At 41.2% G+C, this 19,646-nt stretch overlaps 2 protein-coding genes across 4 annotated transcripts in view; both read left to right on the forward strand.

The window, feature by feature from the left end:
• Positions 1 to 4,911: 4,911 nt before the first annotated feature.
• Positions 4,912 to 9,270, forward strand: tbxtb (T-box transcription factor Tb). Of its 2 annotated transcripts, none has more exons than XM_086122059.1 (9): positions 4,912 to 5,481; positions 5,571 to 5,799; positions 5,877 to 6,141; positions 6,224 to 6,358; positions 6,516 to 6,577; positions 6,941 to 7,002; positions 7,113 to 7,298; positions 7,592 to 7,724; positions 8,323 to 9,270. In XM_086122059.1, the coding sequence occupies exons 2-9, from the start codon at positions 5,591 to 5,593 to the stop codon at positions 8,600 to 8,602; spliced, it is 1,332 nt and encodes a 443-aa protein (XP_085978185.1). In that variant the 5' UTR covers positions 4,912 to 5,481; positions 5,571 to 5,590; the 3' UTR covers positions 8,603 to 9,270. The 2 variants fall into 2 exon arrangements, with proteins under 2 accessions (XP_085978185.1, XP_085978186.1); XM_086122060.1 differs by having other exon boundaries at positions 7,595 to 7,724.
• Positions 9,271 to 11,636: 2,366 nt separating this feature from the next.
• Positions 11,637 to 19,646, forward strand: part of pde10a (phosphodiesterase 10A) — a 56,308-nt gene continuing 48,298 nt past the window's right edge. For both annotated transcript variants that reach the window (XM_086122487.1, XM_086122488.1), the window contains exons 1-2: positions 11,637 to 11,982; positions 12,547 to 12,708. In XM_086122487.1, coding sequence (XP_085978613.1) covers positions 11,967 to 11,982; positions 12,547 to 12,708 — 178 coding nt within the window. In that variant the 5' untranslated portion in view covers positions 11,637 to 11,966. The remainder of the gene's footprint in view (positions 11,983 to 12,546; positions 12,709 to 19,646) is intronic.

Below are 19,646 nucleotides of genomic sequence, written 5' to 3' on the forward strand. Positions count from 1 at the left end.
GAGACAGCAGCTCCCGGTACTCCACCTCAGCCCTCCCATACAAGTACATTCCCCACATGCTCGAGAAATACCCAAAATAAAAGCAATTAGAGCACAAGCCAAAACATGTCGACAACTGGCCTCTTGGATATGTTTTTAATTCCATTCATCCAATCAATCTTTCCGCAAGGCCTATTTATAAACATCGTTATTTGCAGCAAATGATTCATTCAAATCTAGACACGGTCATTTGCTGTGTTTGCGGCCATCTCGTCATCATCTCTGCAGCATGTTGAATTTCACAAAACCTGCATCACAGGCCTGCAAAATTAGATTGACCAGAACATACACAGTACTCACGTGTACTGCATATTCCTAAAATTGCCACTCGCAGTGTAATATGTATACTTGACAAATGAGTTTGGTTTCTAGAGATATTTGTTTTATTTAACCACCACACCGCCGCTTTGGTATATGTCAGCCTATACAGTAAAATAACTGAAAATAATATAGTTTGTGTATTTATGAGCAGAATTTGACTGATTCCCAACCAGGGGTACAAGATGACATCGTTGGGGCATCCATGTTTACAGTGCTTGTGAATGGAGCACTGAGTGATCATTGATCCAACCCCATCAAGGTCATTGATGAGCCATCACACAATATTAGTGGCACCAGTTGAAGACGTGCGCTTGCAAATGCCTTTTAACGCACTTTCCTCAAATTTTGCGCAAATTGTCTTTTTTTTTTTTTCACATGAGCTTGTGGGATGAAGTTGCTACCGGTACTGCAGTCAGGCAGTTTTTTTGATACTCTTGTGTTGGATCTACTCACATTGTACGTACCTAATGAAGTGGCCACATGATTGTTTGAGATTCGGGTCCAGTGCAGATGGGGTTTGTATACATCTGTGAGCTGCTTCACAGTCCTGTGAGTAAACGCTGCCTTGCTCGGGAGTCTACTTAGGAGCCAGTTTGCACCCATCAGACAAAGTGTGCTGTCACCCGAGTGTCCGGTGTTATCGGGTGTGAGTTGCACCACACGAAGGCTTCTCTTGAGAAGTCGCACACCATTAGGAATATATTAACAAGTTGGCATTTTGTGTACACGTGGCACATCACAGCGGTAGGCGATAGACAACCAGGTGATGAGGATGTTTTTACATGTTTTGAAATGTTTTATCGCTTTCACTCTGTCATTATCCATTGGCGATGTGGATTAGCTAACAGGTGTCTTCACGTGAGGTTTCAGCACAGCAGATATTTGGTGACAACCTAGAATAAGGTGAAATTATGCCATTATTACCCAAAGTTAATGTCAAAGTCACCCTGGCAGTTCTTCTGTGTCTGCAACCTCTGTACCCTTCCTATTTGAATGATTATTTCACAGTACAGTAATTACACATTTTTACAATTTATTTGGGGTTTTGTTTTTTTTGTTTTTTGGGTGATTGGCACTGCAATGAACTTTTCTAGGTTTGTTTTGCACTGATACCGACTCTGCTGTTGTTTTTCCTTCAACACATCAGGTTTTCATGATGCAATAGTAATAGTATATAATTCAATAATATATTTAGGAATATTTATGAATTGAAGGATATGTCAGCAACTGTTCGATTTTTTTCTGAAACGTACTCTATAGTAATAAATTACAACGCGTAGTGGAATCTGTATTGTGTAAACTTTCATAGGTCTAACTTAACAAAAAATGAAAATATCTCAAAAACGAAAAGCCCTAGGGGGGAGAAAAAGGAAATGTTTAAAATCAATATCAAAAATACATTTTGAGACACATAACGCTATCTCATTAAAATTTGCTGTTATAGTCATCTTTACAGACATGCATGAACAGAGAACATTTTGACGACCCTGTCATCTTTCCAAAGCCAATACAAGACAAAATGTTTTCAACGTACACAGAAAAAAGACGTTTTGACTGAATCGTCACTCCGCCACTATACTCTAAAGAAAGGCATCGATCTCTGATGGTGAATCAAAGATGACATAGACATTCTGCTGGTTAAAAACATTGACTTGGGTGGCTCTGTTTGACATTTTCATATAATGTCAGGAGCTTGGGGAAAGTGAAGAAAGTGCAAACACTGATGGTACTGAGACATGCACGCACACACACAAACATGCACACACACACAAGCACTCACCCAGGCATGCAGGAGTCATCTTTCTCTCACCTCTGTGCCAATATGGGCCAGGAGAGGATGAGCCCGTCTAGAGTTAGGAGCACAAATATTGGTCAGATGAGTCTGAGCCAAGAGTAGCCACTCAGCCTGGCTCTTCGGTGACAGGGCAAATCCGCCATGGCCACAGAAGCCCGTCACCCTATTCTTGTGAAACACATTCATCTATGATCTTTGACCTTAGTTTTTGTTGTCATTTTCACAAATAAAGCATTTGCATTCAGTTGTAAGTTCTTAAGACAATCACATGTTGTGACAGCACTTCACATAACACTGAATCAGTGCTTAATACAACTATACCCTGTATTTTTTTAATGTAAATACTCTTGTTATATCACTTTTTTTTGGTTTAGACTTTCAAATTAAGATTTAGATTTAATCATTTATTTTTATGTTTTGAAAATTGAGATTAGTGGTGACCAATTTAAGCACCCTTGCAAAACGTTGTTCTCACGAGTACAAAAAGGTAATATTGGGAACAAGAAGGACACATTTATAATAAAAAGCATTGTATTCTCTTTCTTCTATCAAAAATGTTCTGACCTCTTCATGATAACAACAGTTTTGATTGCCACTGTCAGATATTAACTGAACAAAATTATTAACATTGTTGGAATTTTTCCCCTTTTTGTTAAAAATACCACCTGACTGCCACAGAACTGAAAGAAACATACATAATTTTTAATTAGCTCAAAATCAGCACGAGTAAATACAAACAGAATGTAACAATTTGTGTTTAATGGTTTCACATTCTCTTTCCAGAGAGAGACACTGTAGGTAGATGAAAACGTTATTCATTAACAGAGCAAATGTCCTCTGAATTATAGTACACCTGTATTGATCCAAGACACCCATTTTAAATAAAAATCCAATTGCATACCACGGAATAAAAATATCACAGAAAGTATGTACACTAAAATCATTGCGACCTTATCTCCACCAATTCACATATTAACTTGCTCAGTGTGAAATCTGGGCCTGTTTCATTGAGCACAAAGCTGATATACTTGCAGGATGACTTATTTTGTGGGATGAAGGCCGACAGGGTTGTACTTTCAGCCATGAATATTTAATAGTTCTGCCAGTCATTCCACATTGCCGGCAAAGATAGATGAGCAAACATACACAATATTTTCAAAAGATAAATAATAATTTCCTGACAAATGGTTGGCTTTAAATCAGGAATCTAACAAAGAAATACTAACAATACATAATACATGAATGTAGAATTCCAGAAACTGGGTATTTGTTCCTACAAAGTCTACCGCTCCTTTAAGATGTAACCAAAAGAAAGGATGACTGACTGCAGACTTGAAAGGTATTTTTTTTTTTTTTACTTGCACCTGTATTGTCCTGTGTGGGGCCATATAGCACCATACAGACCAATAACGTTAATTCACAGTGCTGCAGCCCCACACAGGATGTGGCCTACAGTGTGACACTTAGCGCTGTCCGGGGTGTTGGAGGAGGAGAGCAAGGCGCCAAATGGAACACTGGGACTGTGGGAAATGACACTGGCTATTACACCTCTGACTTTTACATCTCACTTACCTAAGCTCCTGTACCAAAAAAAAAAAGGGTGGGGGTGCTTTTTTCCCCAACATATATAATATTCATTAAGTAGGAAATGAAAAATAGTTCTAATGTGCCACCCACAGATGAAAGTGCCCGCATTTGTAAATGTACAGCCAAACCTTATGATGAACTTCTAAAATAAGATATTGAGTAGGTCATTTTGTTAGTGATGCACTTTTAAAGCCTAATTTACCTGAAAGGGTTGAAGAAAATATGTTTTATATGTCCGAGCGTCATGGTGTTTTCCCAAAGGTTAGTGTCCTGCATGAAATTCACCGATGGATGGATAATTTGACCCATTTAAATATATAATCTTGTGTAACATTTAGAACAACCGAGGAGACACTGAAGAAGTCTTTTAACTGCCTCTTAAACTGCCCTGGTTTGTTTTTCTCTGCTTGCTGTGAACTCGCGTCCAGACTTTTGGACGTGGAGACAGACTCTCATTGCTGGTTGCAGCAGGAATGAGGCATCCAACATTTGGTTAGTAACACAAACCAGCCACAACACAACACCGCAGAGCTACGGAAGCTAGCACGCGGCTGTTACTCGCTTCAGCCTTTAATGTTTGTTTTTGTTTTGTTGCGTAGCTGTAGAAACGGGTTATCCAAAATGGAATTAGCAATAGTCACTCACCTCTCCTATTTAAATGCTCGGCAGTACTTCAAGGTAAACAGCCACAATAGGTACCTGTGAGGTATATAGAAAGTAATTAACATGTGAAATGTGGTGTGAAACACCTGTTACATTATGCATTGAAGAATAGTGTCAGCAAACTCATGTGGAGTCCCAGACTGTATTACTTGAAATGCACTCTAAAATGTTATATCCTCTCCTTTTGAAATCTAGGCAGCAGATGAAACTAAATAAACCTATACAGATACACAGATCACAAAAAAGGTTTGTACACTAGAAACCTGAAGATTGTGGTTTTTATATTTTAATTTTTTTAAATAGAATTATTCTAGGAATGCAAGGCCAACATTTTTTGTCATCTCCATTGCTTTGTTTTTATGATCACATTTCACTGCTAAAACTCTCAACTTATTTTTTACTCATTTGTGAATAGTATTCTTGAAACTATTTCATCTCTAAATTGCACGTGCAATATTTCACATTTCATGTTATAGCTTCTAAATTAATCTGCAGTCACCCTTGCAAGCAAGTTTTTTTCAGACATGAATTATAATTGTTAATTATTAAGTCAAGTCAAAGAAATCAACCTTAATTAAATTTGATACTTGGTTCTTGTTTTAAGATTTATGATTTTTTTGTACATCGTAAATGTTTTAAATTAATTTAGTTAAACCCAATATAACATGACTGTCACAGAATACAATTGTGTGAGGTAAAGTGGTATATTTTTGAGTGAAATTTGACAAATAATAATTCCTCCTCCGAAATTCAGAGGGAAAAGAATGGAATTAAATGTAAATGTGTCTCCGCGATCGGGCATTCGGGCTTGTGCAGGTGAGCTTTGATGTAAGTGTCAATATTTACTCGTTCTTGTAATCAAGTGGGCCAAGCTTCTTCATTCAGGACTGTGGGTTCCTGTGGATTCAATGGACTCATTGCAGCGAATCGGTGCCAAGCCGTCAAAGATCAAAGTGAGGACGAGCCAACCAGATTTGTTCCAAGCGGCCCTCCTGACATGTACCTTCTCCCTGGTCTATATATTTGACCTTCTCATCCCGGAGAGATCTCTCGGAGTGGCTAAAGAAAGAGAGAGAGTGGGTTTTTAATTGTATTTATTTATTTTTTGTTTCATTGATAAATATCGTTGTGGGAATTAGGCTACAACCGCCACACCTTTACTCAGACCCGCAGCGGTTGGAAAGGATGTCCATAGCGGGCGTGAGCGAGAGTCCGGGGAAGGCCGGCCAGTACCGGGTGGATCACCTCCTGAGCGCCGTGCAAAGTGAGCTACAGGCCGGCAGCGAGAAGGGCGACCCCACGGAGAGGGAGCTGAAGCTATCTTTGGATGACAGCGAACTTTGGGGCAAATTTAAGGATCTCACGAACGAGATGATAGTGACAAAAAACGGCAGGTGAGCCTATTGCATTGCACCGGGTGTAATTGAGACATTTCAACTTGAAATTAAGCTTCCGGTTGTTCTCTTGAAAGGCGCATGTTTCCCGTGATGAAAGTCAACGTGTCCGGACTGGACCCGAACGCCATGTACTCCTTCTTGTTGGACTTTGTATCTGCGGACAACCACAGGTGGAAGTACGTGAGCGGGGAGTGGGTCCCCGGGGGGAAGCCCGAACCTCAGACTCCCAGCTGTGTCTACATCCACCCGGACTCACCAAATTTCGGCGCACACTGGATGAAAGCGCCCGTCTCTTTTAGCAAAGTCAAACTCACCAATAAACTCAACGGGGGAGGTCAGGTAGGAACAGAACTTTGGATTTTTTTTACACTCTGCCGCTCGCATTCGAATAATTTACGAGCGTCACTGTATTTTTTGATAGATCATGTTAAACTCCTTACACAAGTATGAGCCGCGCATCCACATCGTGCGCGTTGGAGGCCCGCGCAGGATGGTTACCAGTCATTCCTTCCCAGAGACACAATTTATTGCAGTGACGGCCTATCAAAATGAAGAGGTTAGCGAAATATCATTTGACATGAAAGCTAAATCATAAATTGTATGTGCGTGTGCGGGTGTGCGTGATTACGCGCGGCATCTACGCACTTTGTTTCTTCTGCGTTGCACGTATTTTGCAATTTAAACATGATCTATTATTCATTGTTGTATTTTAGATAACCGCTTTGAAAATAAAACACAACCCCTTTGCCAAGGCGTTCCTGGATGCAAAGGAAAGGTAAGAAGGTTTCAAAATAAGACTTAAACCTTTGTTGTACTCTTACTCAAATACTTGCTAATCCCATACTCCGGACGATTTTTGCAGTCTTTATTTTTACTAACTAATGTTTTCAAAATGCGCACTCGTACTCATTGCATTTATAACAGTGACGCATCAGTATATTATACATTCATTTGAGGATATCTTTGTAATATTACCTTGTCTTTTAATGTTATTATTGTTGCTATTAACGTCTTTAGCGGGGATAAATATTGTCCGATAGTGAAATGCGTGGCAGCCTGACCTCAGTATGGTTCCTTGCCTTTTATTCATAGTTTAACAGACATTAAAGTTGAAACACCTTTTTTTTAATTCCTCCAGATGTGATGACAAAGATATCAAAGACGAAACAGTTGAACACCAGCAGTCAACGTATTCACCGTGTAAGTGTCTTAATTCCTTTAAATGTGTTCAAAACTATTTTAATTATATCGACATAGCCGATGGCTGTTTTTGTGTCACTCCCAACCTGTGTCTTCCTTCTTGGAGCCAGTAGGCGGTTGGTTTCTACCTGCGTCAGGCTCCCTCTGCCCTCCTGCGGCTGCAAGCCCTCACAGTCAATTTGGAAGCCCCATCTCTCTCTCGCCTTCCCACGGTCGTGAGCGCTACTCCACGCTCAGGACCCACCGCTCGGCGCCCTACAGCACCTCTTCTTACAACCATCGGACTAACTCGCCCAGTGAGTGCCCTTCTAAGTTCACCCTCGCTTTCATACCAAACACATCGTCTCTGATTCTTAACAAGTGAAACAAACGTTACCGGTTGAGCCATGGTCTGCATTCCACTTGCTTTTGTCCGAGTGGAGCCCCAAAGTTGTAAACCGTTGGTCCTTCAGACAAGGAATGTTTATACCTTCATTTGACAGGGTAAAGGGAGAGAAGGTCATGGCTCAGAAGCTTAGCTGGAGTGACTGCCTGCTTAATAATAGTTGCATTAAAACCACTGTAAAACTATTTTGCTTCTATGTTGCAGCAGGTTACACAGAGAACTCCTCTGCATGTCTGTCAATGCTGTCAAGTCAAGACAACTGGTGCGGTCTCCAGATTCCAACGCACTCCAGCATGATGTCCATGACCCACAATCCAACCTCTGCTACCAACTCCAGGTCAGTTCTTTATTAATATTCTTGATTTGGAAAAATAACACATATTTGTGGTCACATTTATGGAGACATGATATTTACACTTGTGCAATTTTATTTGCTAGGCCATATCAAATCAATCTTGACAAAAAAGATCAGTTACCATTCTGTGAACACTACAGATTTATTGATGTGGTCGTAATTTGTGTACATACTGAGTTTATTTCTTCTATTTTGTCTCTGATGCTAGCTTTACAAAAATACAAAAGTTGCCAAATTTCCACAAGAAGTAAAATCATTTTATGGGAATGTAAAGCAATAAACGTGCGTGGCTGTTTAGGGCATAACTTCTCATTTAAAGGTAGGTTTTTAATATCGCTGTTAAAATCACCAATTTCAATGCAAAATTTCTTCCCTACATTTTGTGTAACATTTAAGTTATTTGTCACTGAATGATATTGCTTAAAGTAGAATTCACATGTAAGTCAGTCAAAACTGTAATTAGTTTTTGTCTGGAATGGATATTTGCCTATGCCAAAACAAAACATTCAATGTTATCTACAAAATGTCCATTCAAATTCTTTCTAAGCAACCTGTCTTGTGCGTCCATGTCTTGATAAAGTCAGTACAGCAGCCTTTGGTCGATGAACAACACACAGCTGACCCCAGTCTCCCCGGTGTCTCACCATTCGGCTGGGATGAACAACAACAACTTGAGCTCCCAGTTTCTGAGAGGGTCCGGCAGTCACTATCCCCATCTGGCGCACTCGGTCCCAGCGCCCTCATCTGGCTCACCCATGTATGACAGCAGTAACACAGAGGGGCACGACTCAGCTCAGTATGATTCCTCTCTGCAGCGGCATTCTCCAGCCTGGACTGCTGTCACGCTCCCGTCCATGTGATGGATCAGATAGAGTGCAGTTTAATGCTTTCTTTTCTAAAATACAAGACTCTTTTGAAATGCCATTTCCCAGGCTCAAGGAAATGAATTTGAGATCTTCAAATGCTGACATCTGATATTGTGTTTGTTACTAAGAGGAAGCAGCAGGTGAGGTTCTGTGCTTTTAAACTGAAAGGAAGATCTCTTGGCTTTCTGCAGTTTATGTACTGTATATATGATCATTAGATCCTTCACCGAACATACATGTACATGAATGTGTATCGTATTGGAAGCACAATTCTAGCTTTAATGCGCTTATATTAAGTGCAAGTCCATGATAAAGTGATGATTGGTAGCTTTTTTTTTTACAGGTTTCAAAAATCGTTGATCGCAAAATCGCAAATGAGAAAACGACTATTCCATACCTCATGTAGCTTGATGTAAATAGGCTCCTACTACTAAAAAAAAAAAAAAAAAAAGCGGAAATTTTTAAAATGTCAAAATTCAAGGAAAGCGTCATCCAATATCATTGACTGCACAGTAAAAAAAGATTTTGGAGAGTGGTAACGATAATTCATGAAAATCATGTGAAATGTACCTGATTATTTTCGGCCATAAATGAATTATAAAATTAAGGGAAACTTATGCATACACTAACTATTTTATATCAGTCATAAACATCACTGAGAAACTTTTAGTAAAATATACCAACACTTAAAAAAAACAACAAAAAAAATCTACTGAATAAGTATACTCTGTGAAAAAACAAACAACCCCCCCAACCCCAAAACAACCTATAGAATCTACCCAATAAATGTATCGTAACAATTTGCAGCCAATTTAATTGGGGAGAAGTAAATCATAGATTTTGGATCCATAAATGAAGTCGTTTACCTCGCCCGGCTACGTTTGTAAATTACCGGTAACTACAATATAATCACGCAACAGCCTGTCAGTGCCACATGGCTCAGGTGGCAGAGCTGTCAACACGCAACTCAAAGGTTGTGTGTTCAATCATCACCTTGTGACCCTGAACAAGGGTGTTCTGGCTGTTGCTCTTCATGGCATGCCCGGGCAAGTGTGTGCGGTAACTGGTCGATCGCAGGAAGTTGTTTGATCGAAAAGTAGATCTTCGGCGAAAAAAGGTTGGGCACCCCTGCTCTAAATTGTACCTGTGTGATTGTGAGCGCAATGTGCACCCTGTGATTGGCAGGGTGCACACCGCCTAATGCACAGGTGTCGAACTCCGGTCCTGGAGGGCCGCTGTCCTGCATGTTTTCAAAGTCTCCCTGTTGCAACACACCTGATTCAAATGATCAGATCATCAGCAAGGTCTGCAGAAGCCTGACATTAAACCTGTTCGTTTGAATCAGGTGTGTTGCAACAGGGAGTCTTTGAAAACATGCAGGACAGCGGCCCCTGCAGGACCTGAGTTTGACACCCCTGGCCCTAATGCCTGAAGACAAGTGGACTAGGCCCCAGCACACCTGCGACCCTCGTGAGGAAAAGCGGTTCGGATAATGGGGGTGAGTGATGTGGGATTAATTGGTCATGAAAATCATTTTGGACACTTCATTAGCTCTGCACAGTTATAATGCAGTGGCGTTAAACTGCACTGCATCATACTGAGAGACATCGCTAATATTTTGGTCACACAAGAGGTTGAAAGTATTAAAGTAACATCTGTTTGTATAATGCACTGCAATTGTACACCGAATCTTTAATAACCCCTTCTGGCAGTGTCAATCAAAATGGAGAATTTATCATTTTGAAAAATTGAATTGTTAACACTGCTTTTGTGCAGGAGTGTACACAACCAAACGGCCCACTTATATTGAGTATATTGCATGACATCAACATCAATAAGCATCAAAAGAGGGCTTGCACAGGGTGCCGTTATAGGACCCTCACTGCATGTTGGTACATATTCCATTCAAGGAGTAAATTTGCTTTTGCTTTATCCACGTACGCTGTGGCATGTTTTGCAAACGCTGCTGAGAAAAATCTACTTACTGCTCAAGTGGAGAATTTAATACGCACATATTTGAACATACAGGCAGCTAGTCTCTCAAAGTCCAAGTGAGAGACTAAAGCTATGGAAGGTAAATCAAGGCCGACCTACAGGAGGTAGAGTCCATTCATTGTAGAAGGTCAGCGCTTAAGAACATCATAACATCTTCCTGCGTCTCACACATGCACATTGACATAAGCGGACAGTCGATTTTTTTTTTTGTGGGGAGCATCTCAACCCTACCTGAAATATTTATTCTATATGTATGCTTGCATATTATGCAGCTCGTACTGTCACGGTTCGAAACAAGTGCAACTTCCGTGTTTTGATATTTGTCTTAAATTCTTTTGATTTTTCTTTCATCTATAAATGATTTGCAAAGGATAAACAAAGAGGTCATGAGTCCTTTGTGATCATAATCATATTTAGTGCAAGGAGCAAGGAAAGAAAAAGATGGGTCAATCATTATGTTTTTGAAAAAAAAAGCATGTAAAAAAACACGAAGGCAGGGTATTTCTCTAAATCTAATAATCCCATTATGATCACAATGAAAAAAACCTCTCTGCCAAAGCAGGCAGCATTGACGCAAGCGTGTGTTGACGTCAGCAGCTGCAGTGGAAGGGGGAGGGAGGGAACAAGAGAGAGGAAAGAAAGAGAGAGGGGTGTTTGCAAGGTGTTTGCATAGAGAAAATACCACTAAACACCAGCATCAGCGAATGCCAGCCTTCACAATTAAAGAGTATGTGCAAAGAAATAGGATCAATTAAAATTGTTATTAGAAATAATAAAACACAAAGTCTTCCTGAGCTCAACTGTGCAGCTTTGGTCGTTACACTGTAAATGTAAACCAGATGTGAGGAAAGGAATATGATCTAGTGACCCTCATGGTGTGTTCATGAATAAATCAGGATGTGGGAGAATTGAGAGAGGGTGGGAGAGAAAGAGAGGAGAGGAAGTGTGCGTGTGTGTGCGCGCACGCTCAACTGGTGGCACCCATCTGTGCCTTTTTTTTTTGGAAAGGAGAGACAATGTGTCATATTTGGTTATCACTGCCTGTGTTTTAACCAATTGGAACAGCCACGCGTGCACGGAAACTCTCCCGAGATGTTATTATTAGTTTGTTAATAATTTGTATTCCCAGGTTTTCAAATCTGATCCTTTATACGGGTTATTTTAATTTTACGCCTCGGCACGACAAATGCACTTTAATATATTCATTACTGTACTGGTTTGTATTGTTGCTGTGTCGCCGGCAAGTAAAAGAAAAGGTTATTCCTAGATGGTCCTCATTTTACAATGCGTATTGGGTCCATTTGTGTCACTGTCACGCGTGGATTAGGAGGTTCTTCGTCGATCACGAAGCTTCGTGGGATTTATGGATTTAAGAGAAGGTAAAGTACCCTCGCGCACTCCACACCATGAGTGAACTAATTTTACGCACAAGTGCCCACCTCGACAGACGTGACAGTTAGAATAGACACGAAATGCATGTGAACGGTCCTTTTGCATTGAGCGAACACTCTTTCATCGGGATATCCAAGAGTTGCCGCGATGTCCTCCGTGCGTCATCCACGCCTGATTAGATGGGTCGTCTGACGTCGCCGTGAGCCATTCGCTCAAAACTAAATGAAGCATCGCAACGGTTTCCCTTGGGAAACGATAGTTACGAAGCGAGGGTCGGGCACCAGTGAAGAAACACTTCTTTTTTTTTTGCGGCTCACCTACATGGCGGAACAAGTCACCAACCTCGTGCGTAAATTCACATTTGAGCAAGTCCCACATTGTAATCCGCCGCACACGTGAGTGACAAATCGCATCATATTTTTTTCGCCCGGCCACACGCCGAACCAGATCGCGACAAAGTGACCAGGCTGCCTCTTTCAAGGACGATGCACGCACGCGTCTGAATGAACGCCTCTGGTGGTGTTCGTCACCCCTCTTATCACCCCACGCAGACTGTTCCACGTGTTGTGTATCCCGCCGGTTGACAAAGGCGCCCCAAGTTGTCCGACACATCGGCCGGGGATTCTGTCCGGTCCCACAAATGTCGAAGAAACGGAAAAGTCTTGACGATCTGGGATTCGAGGAGTCTCCCCTGGAAGGATGCAGTGACCAAGGTGAGGAAGACAATTTCTCCATGCAAGCATTGTTCACTCATATTAGAAGAGTGAACCCGACCATTTAATCATCTCTTTTGCTATTTTTAATCTCAATCTTGTGTGCTGCTGTGGATTATTTTCGATAATCTCTTATCTGACAAGTCACATTTGATGTGTCTTTATATTCGGACTATTGAAGACTTGAACAGTGTGTGGATGCATAAACGCAAATATACTGTACACGCGTGTGGTGCAGAAGTGGTGAGAAGGAAGTTTGTTAGTGTGGTTTTTCAACAATCTATACATTACTTCATTTTTTTTAAATTTTGGGGGGCCCAGTTTTATGCCCTACATTTGAAACACGCAAAAAAAAAAACCCCCTGCGCATACTCCTTATAGACATGAATACCGAAGTTTGATCAATTTATTTCACAAATATCTCAACAAATAGTTTCCCAGTTTGCTTGTTTGACAGCTGGGTGCAAGAAGCTCCTCGCTTGACAATAACCTCCATTCTCCATGTTTGTGCCCTGGAGGCATGTCATTTCCTCACAATGCTGAATGAGGAGGGGACCTCAGATTGGCTCCCCAACACTTGATGTCACGAGTCATCACTGTACAGGCCGGACAGAAATTTGACATCGGTGCGTGTGCAACTCATCCAGTTGTGTCAAATTGCACAATGCAAAACAACCAACTGGAGGATGTTGATGGAGTAGTTTAGTATTATTCTCTCTCTCTCTCCCTCACACTAGAACTGTATCAAATTAATTGGATCAACATCACACCATTACAAAGATGTCACTCAGTTGAAAACAAATCCTGTTGTGCCTTATATTTGTCATCTATTACTGGTTAGCATTCTAAGCCCTGGTTCATGGAGGACGACAAAAGACATGATGGACATGCAGATGGCGGCGTTTTTTATTCTGGAAAACCTGGAAGTTTGACGGATTAGCTAGTGACTGAAACCACCACATTAACTCTGCAACTTTAATCGGGATACTTCTCAAAATATCATTAATTATTCCTCAGTCATCGCTCCACAAACGGTGCTATAGAGCTTGTTGACTGTCTGTAGAAACTGCACTGTACTTGCCTCGCAATGGCGTGCCAGAAAATACTGTATGTTTATTATCGTGGTTGTGCACATCTACCCTGCAAACCATTTTTTAATAATTTCCCCAAGATGCATTCATTGGGGCAGTTTGTGCATTCATCATTTACCTAACGTTGTGGCCATTAATTGTACAGCATATTTTGAGATTCAACCTGTTCTGCCCTGTTTCATTTGCGTTCCGAGTTTTGGATCTTTCTGGGCCCACACCCAAGTGAGAGTTTCCTCTGGCTAACACAGAAGGAGAATACGGGCACTTCCTTGCCATGACTGTGCCTGACATCTGTGACCACTCAGGGGGTGCACGCCTACTCAAGATGTTACTATTTTGCATTTCACGGTGATGACATTTAGATATGGTAGAAATGAGGGCTTCCCACATATTGGCTGCAATGGTCCATTTTGATTTATGGCGAAAGACACAAACGACATTGTCATTTATCAACATCATCACTACACATTGACCCCTGCGGCCCATACGGCTGCTTATCAGTGATTATCAGCGAGGCAAGTAAATGTTGCCTGAGGAGAGCACATGTACTTTTGAACCGCAACTCCCTTAACTTTAGTCCCTCAATTATCTGGAATTGGATGCACTGTGACTTTTGGGAGAATAGTTGTATTGTTGTTCTGCATCGACACTCAAAAGACAGCGCATGGAATTGCGCATCAGAATCAAACCATGACAAATCAAGAGTGAAGAAAGTCACAAGTGTTAAACGTTAATGTTCGACTAGTTGAGTAAGCTGCATCGCCGGCCATCCATCCATTTTCCGAACCGCTTGATCCTCACTAGGGTTGCGGGGGGTGCTGGAGCCTATCCCAGCCGTCTTCGGGCAGTAGGCGGGGGACACCCTGAATCAGTTGCCAGCCAATCACAGGGCACACAGAGACGAACAACCATCCACGCCCACACTCACACCCAGGGACAATTTAGAACGTCCAAACAGCCTGCCATGCATGTTTTTGGAATGTGGGAGGAAACCGGAGCACCCGGAGAAAACCCACGCAGGCCCGGGGAGAACATGCAAACTCCACACAGGGAGGCTGGAGCTGGAATCGAACCCGGTACCTCTGCACTGTGAAGCCATATACTTGTCTAGATGAATATTGGCAGTTGAATCAATTATTATGCTTTCGAAATTAACATGAGCGTGCTAAACATGTGAACATGGCTGACTGACTGCTTTATATTTGAACATGTGTGAAAAGGATTAAAAAGGGAACTAAAAAAGAACTACAAAACAAATAGATTGAAGTGAAATAAAAATGCCAACATACAGTACATGTTTGACATATAATCATACTGTGTTTGAAAAATGTATGTAGGGTGGCCCAGTGGTTGGTGCGTTGACCTCACAGTGCAGAGGTACCGGGTTTGATTCTGGCTCCGGCCTCCCTGTGTGGAGTTTGCATGTTCTCCCCGTGCCTGCCTGGGTTTTCTCCGGGTACTCCGGTTTCCTCTCTGGGTACTCCGGTTTCCTCCCCCGTTCCAACAACATGCAAGACAGGCTGATTGAACACTCAAAATTGTCCCTAAGTGTGAGTGTGAGCGCGGATGGTTGTTTGTCTGTGTGCCCTGCGATTGGCTGGCAACTGGTTCAGGGTGTCCCCCGCCTATTGCCCAAAGACAACTGGGATAGACTCCAGCACGCCCCGCGACCTTTGTGAGGATAAGCGGCTTAGAAAATAAATAGATGGATGGATGGATGCATTCTTTAGCTGAATGAATGATCCAACAGCCAACATTTGTTTTTATTTTTTGCAAATCTGGTTTCTTGTGTCAGTTCAGTTTGTGCTGTTGATCGCTTGCTTCTAGATCCATATTGATTATTGGTAAGTAATTTATATTTCTCCACATGAAATCATAAAACCTGATAGTCATTGTTTTTCAGATTTTTTGAGAACTGCAGGAAAAGAGAAAGAGGTCTGAATTCTTTTATTTTGATATTTCTGTTGATCATTCTTATTATGATTGTTACTATTGTCATTATTATTTGCCTCCAATTTTAAACGGAGGAAATACTTAAACAACGTTGACTGACGGGAGTGATATGTTAAAGATGCATGTCATAAACGTGTGTAGTGTTCAGGTGTGTTGGTGTGGACGCATGCAGTTTCGCCTTTGCATGTTCAGTTTGAGACTGCCGATTTGGTCTGACTTGCAGATCACTGTTGAGCTCTTGGATTACAGAGAGATTGGCTTCATTGTGTCATACCGGTTACATTTAAGCTGGCCTTTCATAACCTCAAATCTATATAAAACGCCTTCATCACGATGCCTAAACTAGTTCAAAAACAGGCACTAGGTGGTGCTAGAGTGTAAAAAATGAGTCACAGGAGAGATGATGCAGTCGTTCACTAATATTTAATGAGGGAGAGAGTGAGTCTCACTCCGGAAAAACGCCACAAAAACGAGATCATGGATATTAAATGCACTCTAAAAAAATAATCAATTTCTATTTGATAGAGTGTAAGTATTTTATGATTTACACTTTTAAAAGCGCAGTCTTGATGTCAACAAAATGAAATAACTATCTTGAAATGTTGCCAGCATGTGTCTTCAATAGTACTCTATCTATCGAGCTCGCTGATTCTGTGTCCCTGTGTGTGTGTGTGTGTTTATATATATATATATATATATATATATATATATACATTACGAAAGGTCCTTCCATACCTATTTGTCATGTCCTTGTTTATGATGATACTAATGCAGCGCGTTATACCGGAGACAAATTCCTTGTGTGTTCTACATACTTGGCCAATAAAGATGATTCTGATATATATATATATATATACACACACGCACACTGTATATATATTCCTTTTTATGATATATTTCCAGTATATCTATATCTATACATTTATAGATATATATGCACGCAATTGGGAATTTCTAAATTGTGAGACAAATAAAGGTTTTCTTATCTGAATTAGCGAGCAACCAGTTCTGGGTGTACCCCCACCTATTGTCCAAAGACGGTTGGAATAGGCTCCAGCAAGCAACCCTTGTGAGGGTAAGCAGATTAGAAAATCGATAGATGGTTGGATATACATATGTTTAGTTTGGGAATAAAGAACATGCTTTTCATTGGACAAATGATACGGCATGAGTAAGGTCCATGGCGACTGTGTGTGTGTGTGTGTGTGTCCACGTGTTATCGGTAAACAAGCAAAGCTGATGTCTGGCTGCTCATCTTATTTGGCAGACACACTGACAAGCCTGGACGTCAGTGCCCATATTTCTCACCTGTGATTTATACTCACTTTATTTGGCTTGTGATGAGGGCTGCTGCAGGCAGCAGAGTTCGACTCATCTCCTCAACCACTCCCTCAGTTCTTGGCACTTGACATCCTGAAGGTCTCCCTATCTTTAGTCTTCAAGGCCAGCAATGAAGTTTTATCAACATGTTGAGATTGGTGCTCCTTTGCAGCTTCTTTCTTTTCATTACTTTACGTCACTCTCTGGGCTTTTTCCACAGGACAACACATTTAGTAGCCTACAATGTCTCGACAGATTTGAGTTCATGTTTGAATTTTTTTCATAGGCGACTCAAACCTTTTAAGTCAAAGTTTGCTTGCAGCTCGAAATTTGTCACAAAGTACACTGTTGTCCACGAGCAGGGCATTGGACATTTGGATCAGAACCACATTTTCAATTATACAAATCTTATGCACGCTCACAATTTTATGTTGTAAGACAGAATTATTCACAGGGGATGCAAAAACAAAATGCGCACTATAATAACACTGTTATACAGGCTGCTAATATTTAACATGTGTTATTAATGCTATTTTCCTAGAGATGGCTTTCTCAAGACCCATTTGAAAATTCTACCAAAAATCTTGCTCGCCTAAGGTGATTCTAGAACATTAACAAATTAAATAGCTGTTCAAAATAGTGAAGGGTCATGAAAAATTGTTGATGCCAAATGTTTCATAGAAAGAGAAAGTGACTTGAGTCAAATCAGAATGAGCAGGTGTGGGGAAAAAAATAACCCCCCAAAAAAACTCCATCAAGCAGCTGATCATCATGGTAATAAATATCTAAATATGAACAGTTGGGGGGGGGGGGGGAGCGATAGTCTCACTGCATCAATCTTATTTTGTATTCCTATTCCAGCGATGCATTAAAGTCTACGATCAATAGGATTAAAGGGAACTTTTGTCTTGGTGTGTCCAGGTGTGAGTCACACAATCACACAATCACTTGACATACATACAAGATGTCTATGTGTGACCCAACCCTTGACATCGCATCTCCATTGTGGGGTCATTTCTCTAAATTTGGACGGTTGTACAATAAAAATGTTGGGATGAGCTCCTTTTTAACCTCATTAGACAGCGTGCGCATGCGCGCGTTTTTAGTAGTTTGAAGGGAGGCTACCATGTCTCCCATGTTCTGCGTCATCATGTTAAAAAAAAACCCTCAAACGGTAGTTCATCCCACCGGCCACTTGAAGTTAAATTATGCTAGCAGCACAAATCTACACTTATGTAAATGAGCGCTTGTGCCAACCCTTTTTTTTTTTTTTAAAAGACACATGCACACACACACCTCATCTTGCAATTTTTATAAGATTGGACCGTGCAACGTTTGTCGTGTTCTATTGACGTCAGCAAATGAACACTTGTGAACCACATGCTCGTCATCATCGTCGTCTTCCACTCCAATTACACATGCAAAAATCTAGGTCACAATTGAGCGCCAATAGAAACAGGCAGGATTGTATTTAGTCGGAGACGCATGCGGCATGCATGTGTTTATGAAATAAATTTTAGGCATAAGTATACAATCAGCATTAGCGATGGCCATTTTGACTATTATTTCCTGGCTTTAAATATTTCATCACTATTTTACTGGGGGATGTCCCTCTGAATACTCTGAACTCCTGTTTCCGTACAAGTATTGCATGGAGTACCTTAATGTTGTCTGAAAGATGCAATGACGTCGCTCAAGATCAAATGTCAATAGCTCATGTCATGCTAGTCATCGAGACTGCACAATTCCACACAACTAATCCAATTATGAACAAACAACGGAACGATAGTTTAGCATTAAACCCAGGGGCGGTTCTGGATCAATTTCACTGAGGGGGCCGGGCTGGGGCCAGGGGTTTTGATGGGGGGGCACATTCAACCCAGGGCTAAAAAGACAGATTCGAAATCTTATTTGACTTTTTATTTCTTCAGACTTTGAAATTGTAGTCATAACATTACAGTGATGAGAAAAAAAACAGTATTAGGAGGGCTAAAATGTCTGCAAGCGTAGCAATACGTCTGTTGAGAATATTCAAGCCAGGGGATGATATGGTACCAGCCTGCAGGGGACAAAAATTGCAAATGCACTGAAGCTAGATGTTTTACATGCATATAATTATCCAAATTTTAAAAGGCAATGTCTTATATATTGATCCTTTTAAATAAAAAGGGAGACTAAAAAAGTTACACACGCACACAAACACGCGCGCACACACACGCAAATAGCACTCGTGTCGTGGTAATTTCCTTCTCTGCGGACTGCTTCTCATTTTCCCGCTCATTTTTAAATGGCGCAGCGCACTAAAGGGTCCGACTAGAATGTTAAATCACGCACTTTGGTTCCACCTTTTGCGTCGGCGACTCGGCACGACTGCGTAATCTGCGCTCGGAGGGGGGGGGGGGGCCCACAGGGGGGGCCAGAATCGGTGCTACAGGGGCACTGGCCCCCGTTGCCCCCCCCCCCCCCCCCCCAGAACCGCCACTGATTAAACCCAGTTAGCATATTGAAGTAGTACAAATACGTACAATAATTACGTACTGACGTAAGAAAAGAAGGATTTGTCATGATTTCATT

Source organism: Hippocampus guttulatus, chromosome 10, assembly GCF_054856545.1.
Source record: "Hippocampus guttulatus isolate MCC_2025c chromosome 10, RoL_Hgut_1.0, whole genome shotgun sequence".
Classification (NCBI taxonomy): Eukaryota; Metazoa; Chordata; class Actinopteri; order Syngnathiformes; family Syngnathidae; genus Hippocampus; species Hippocampus guttulatus.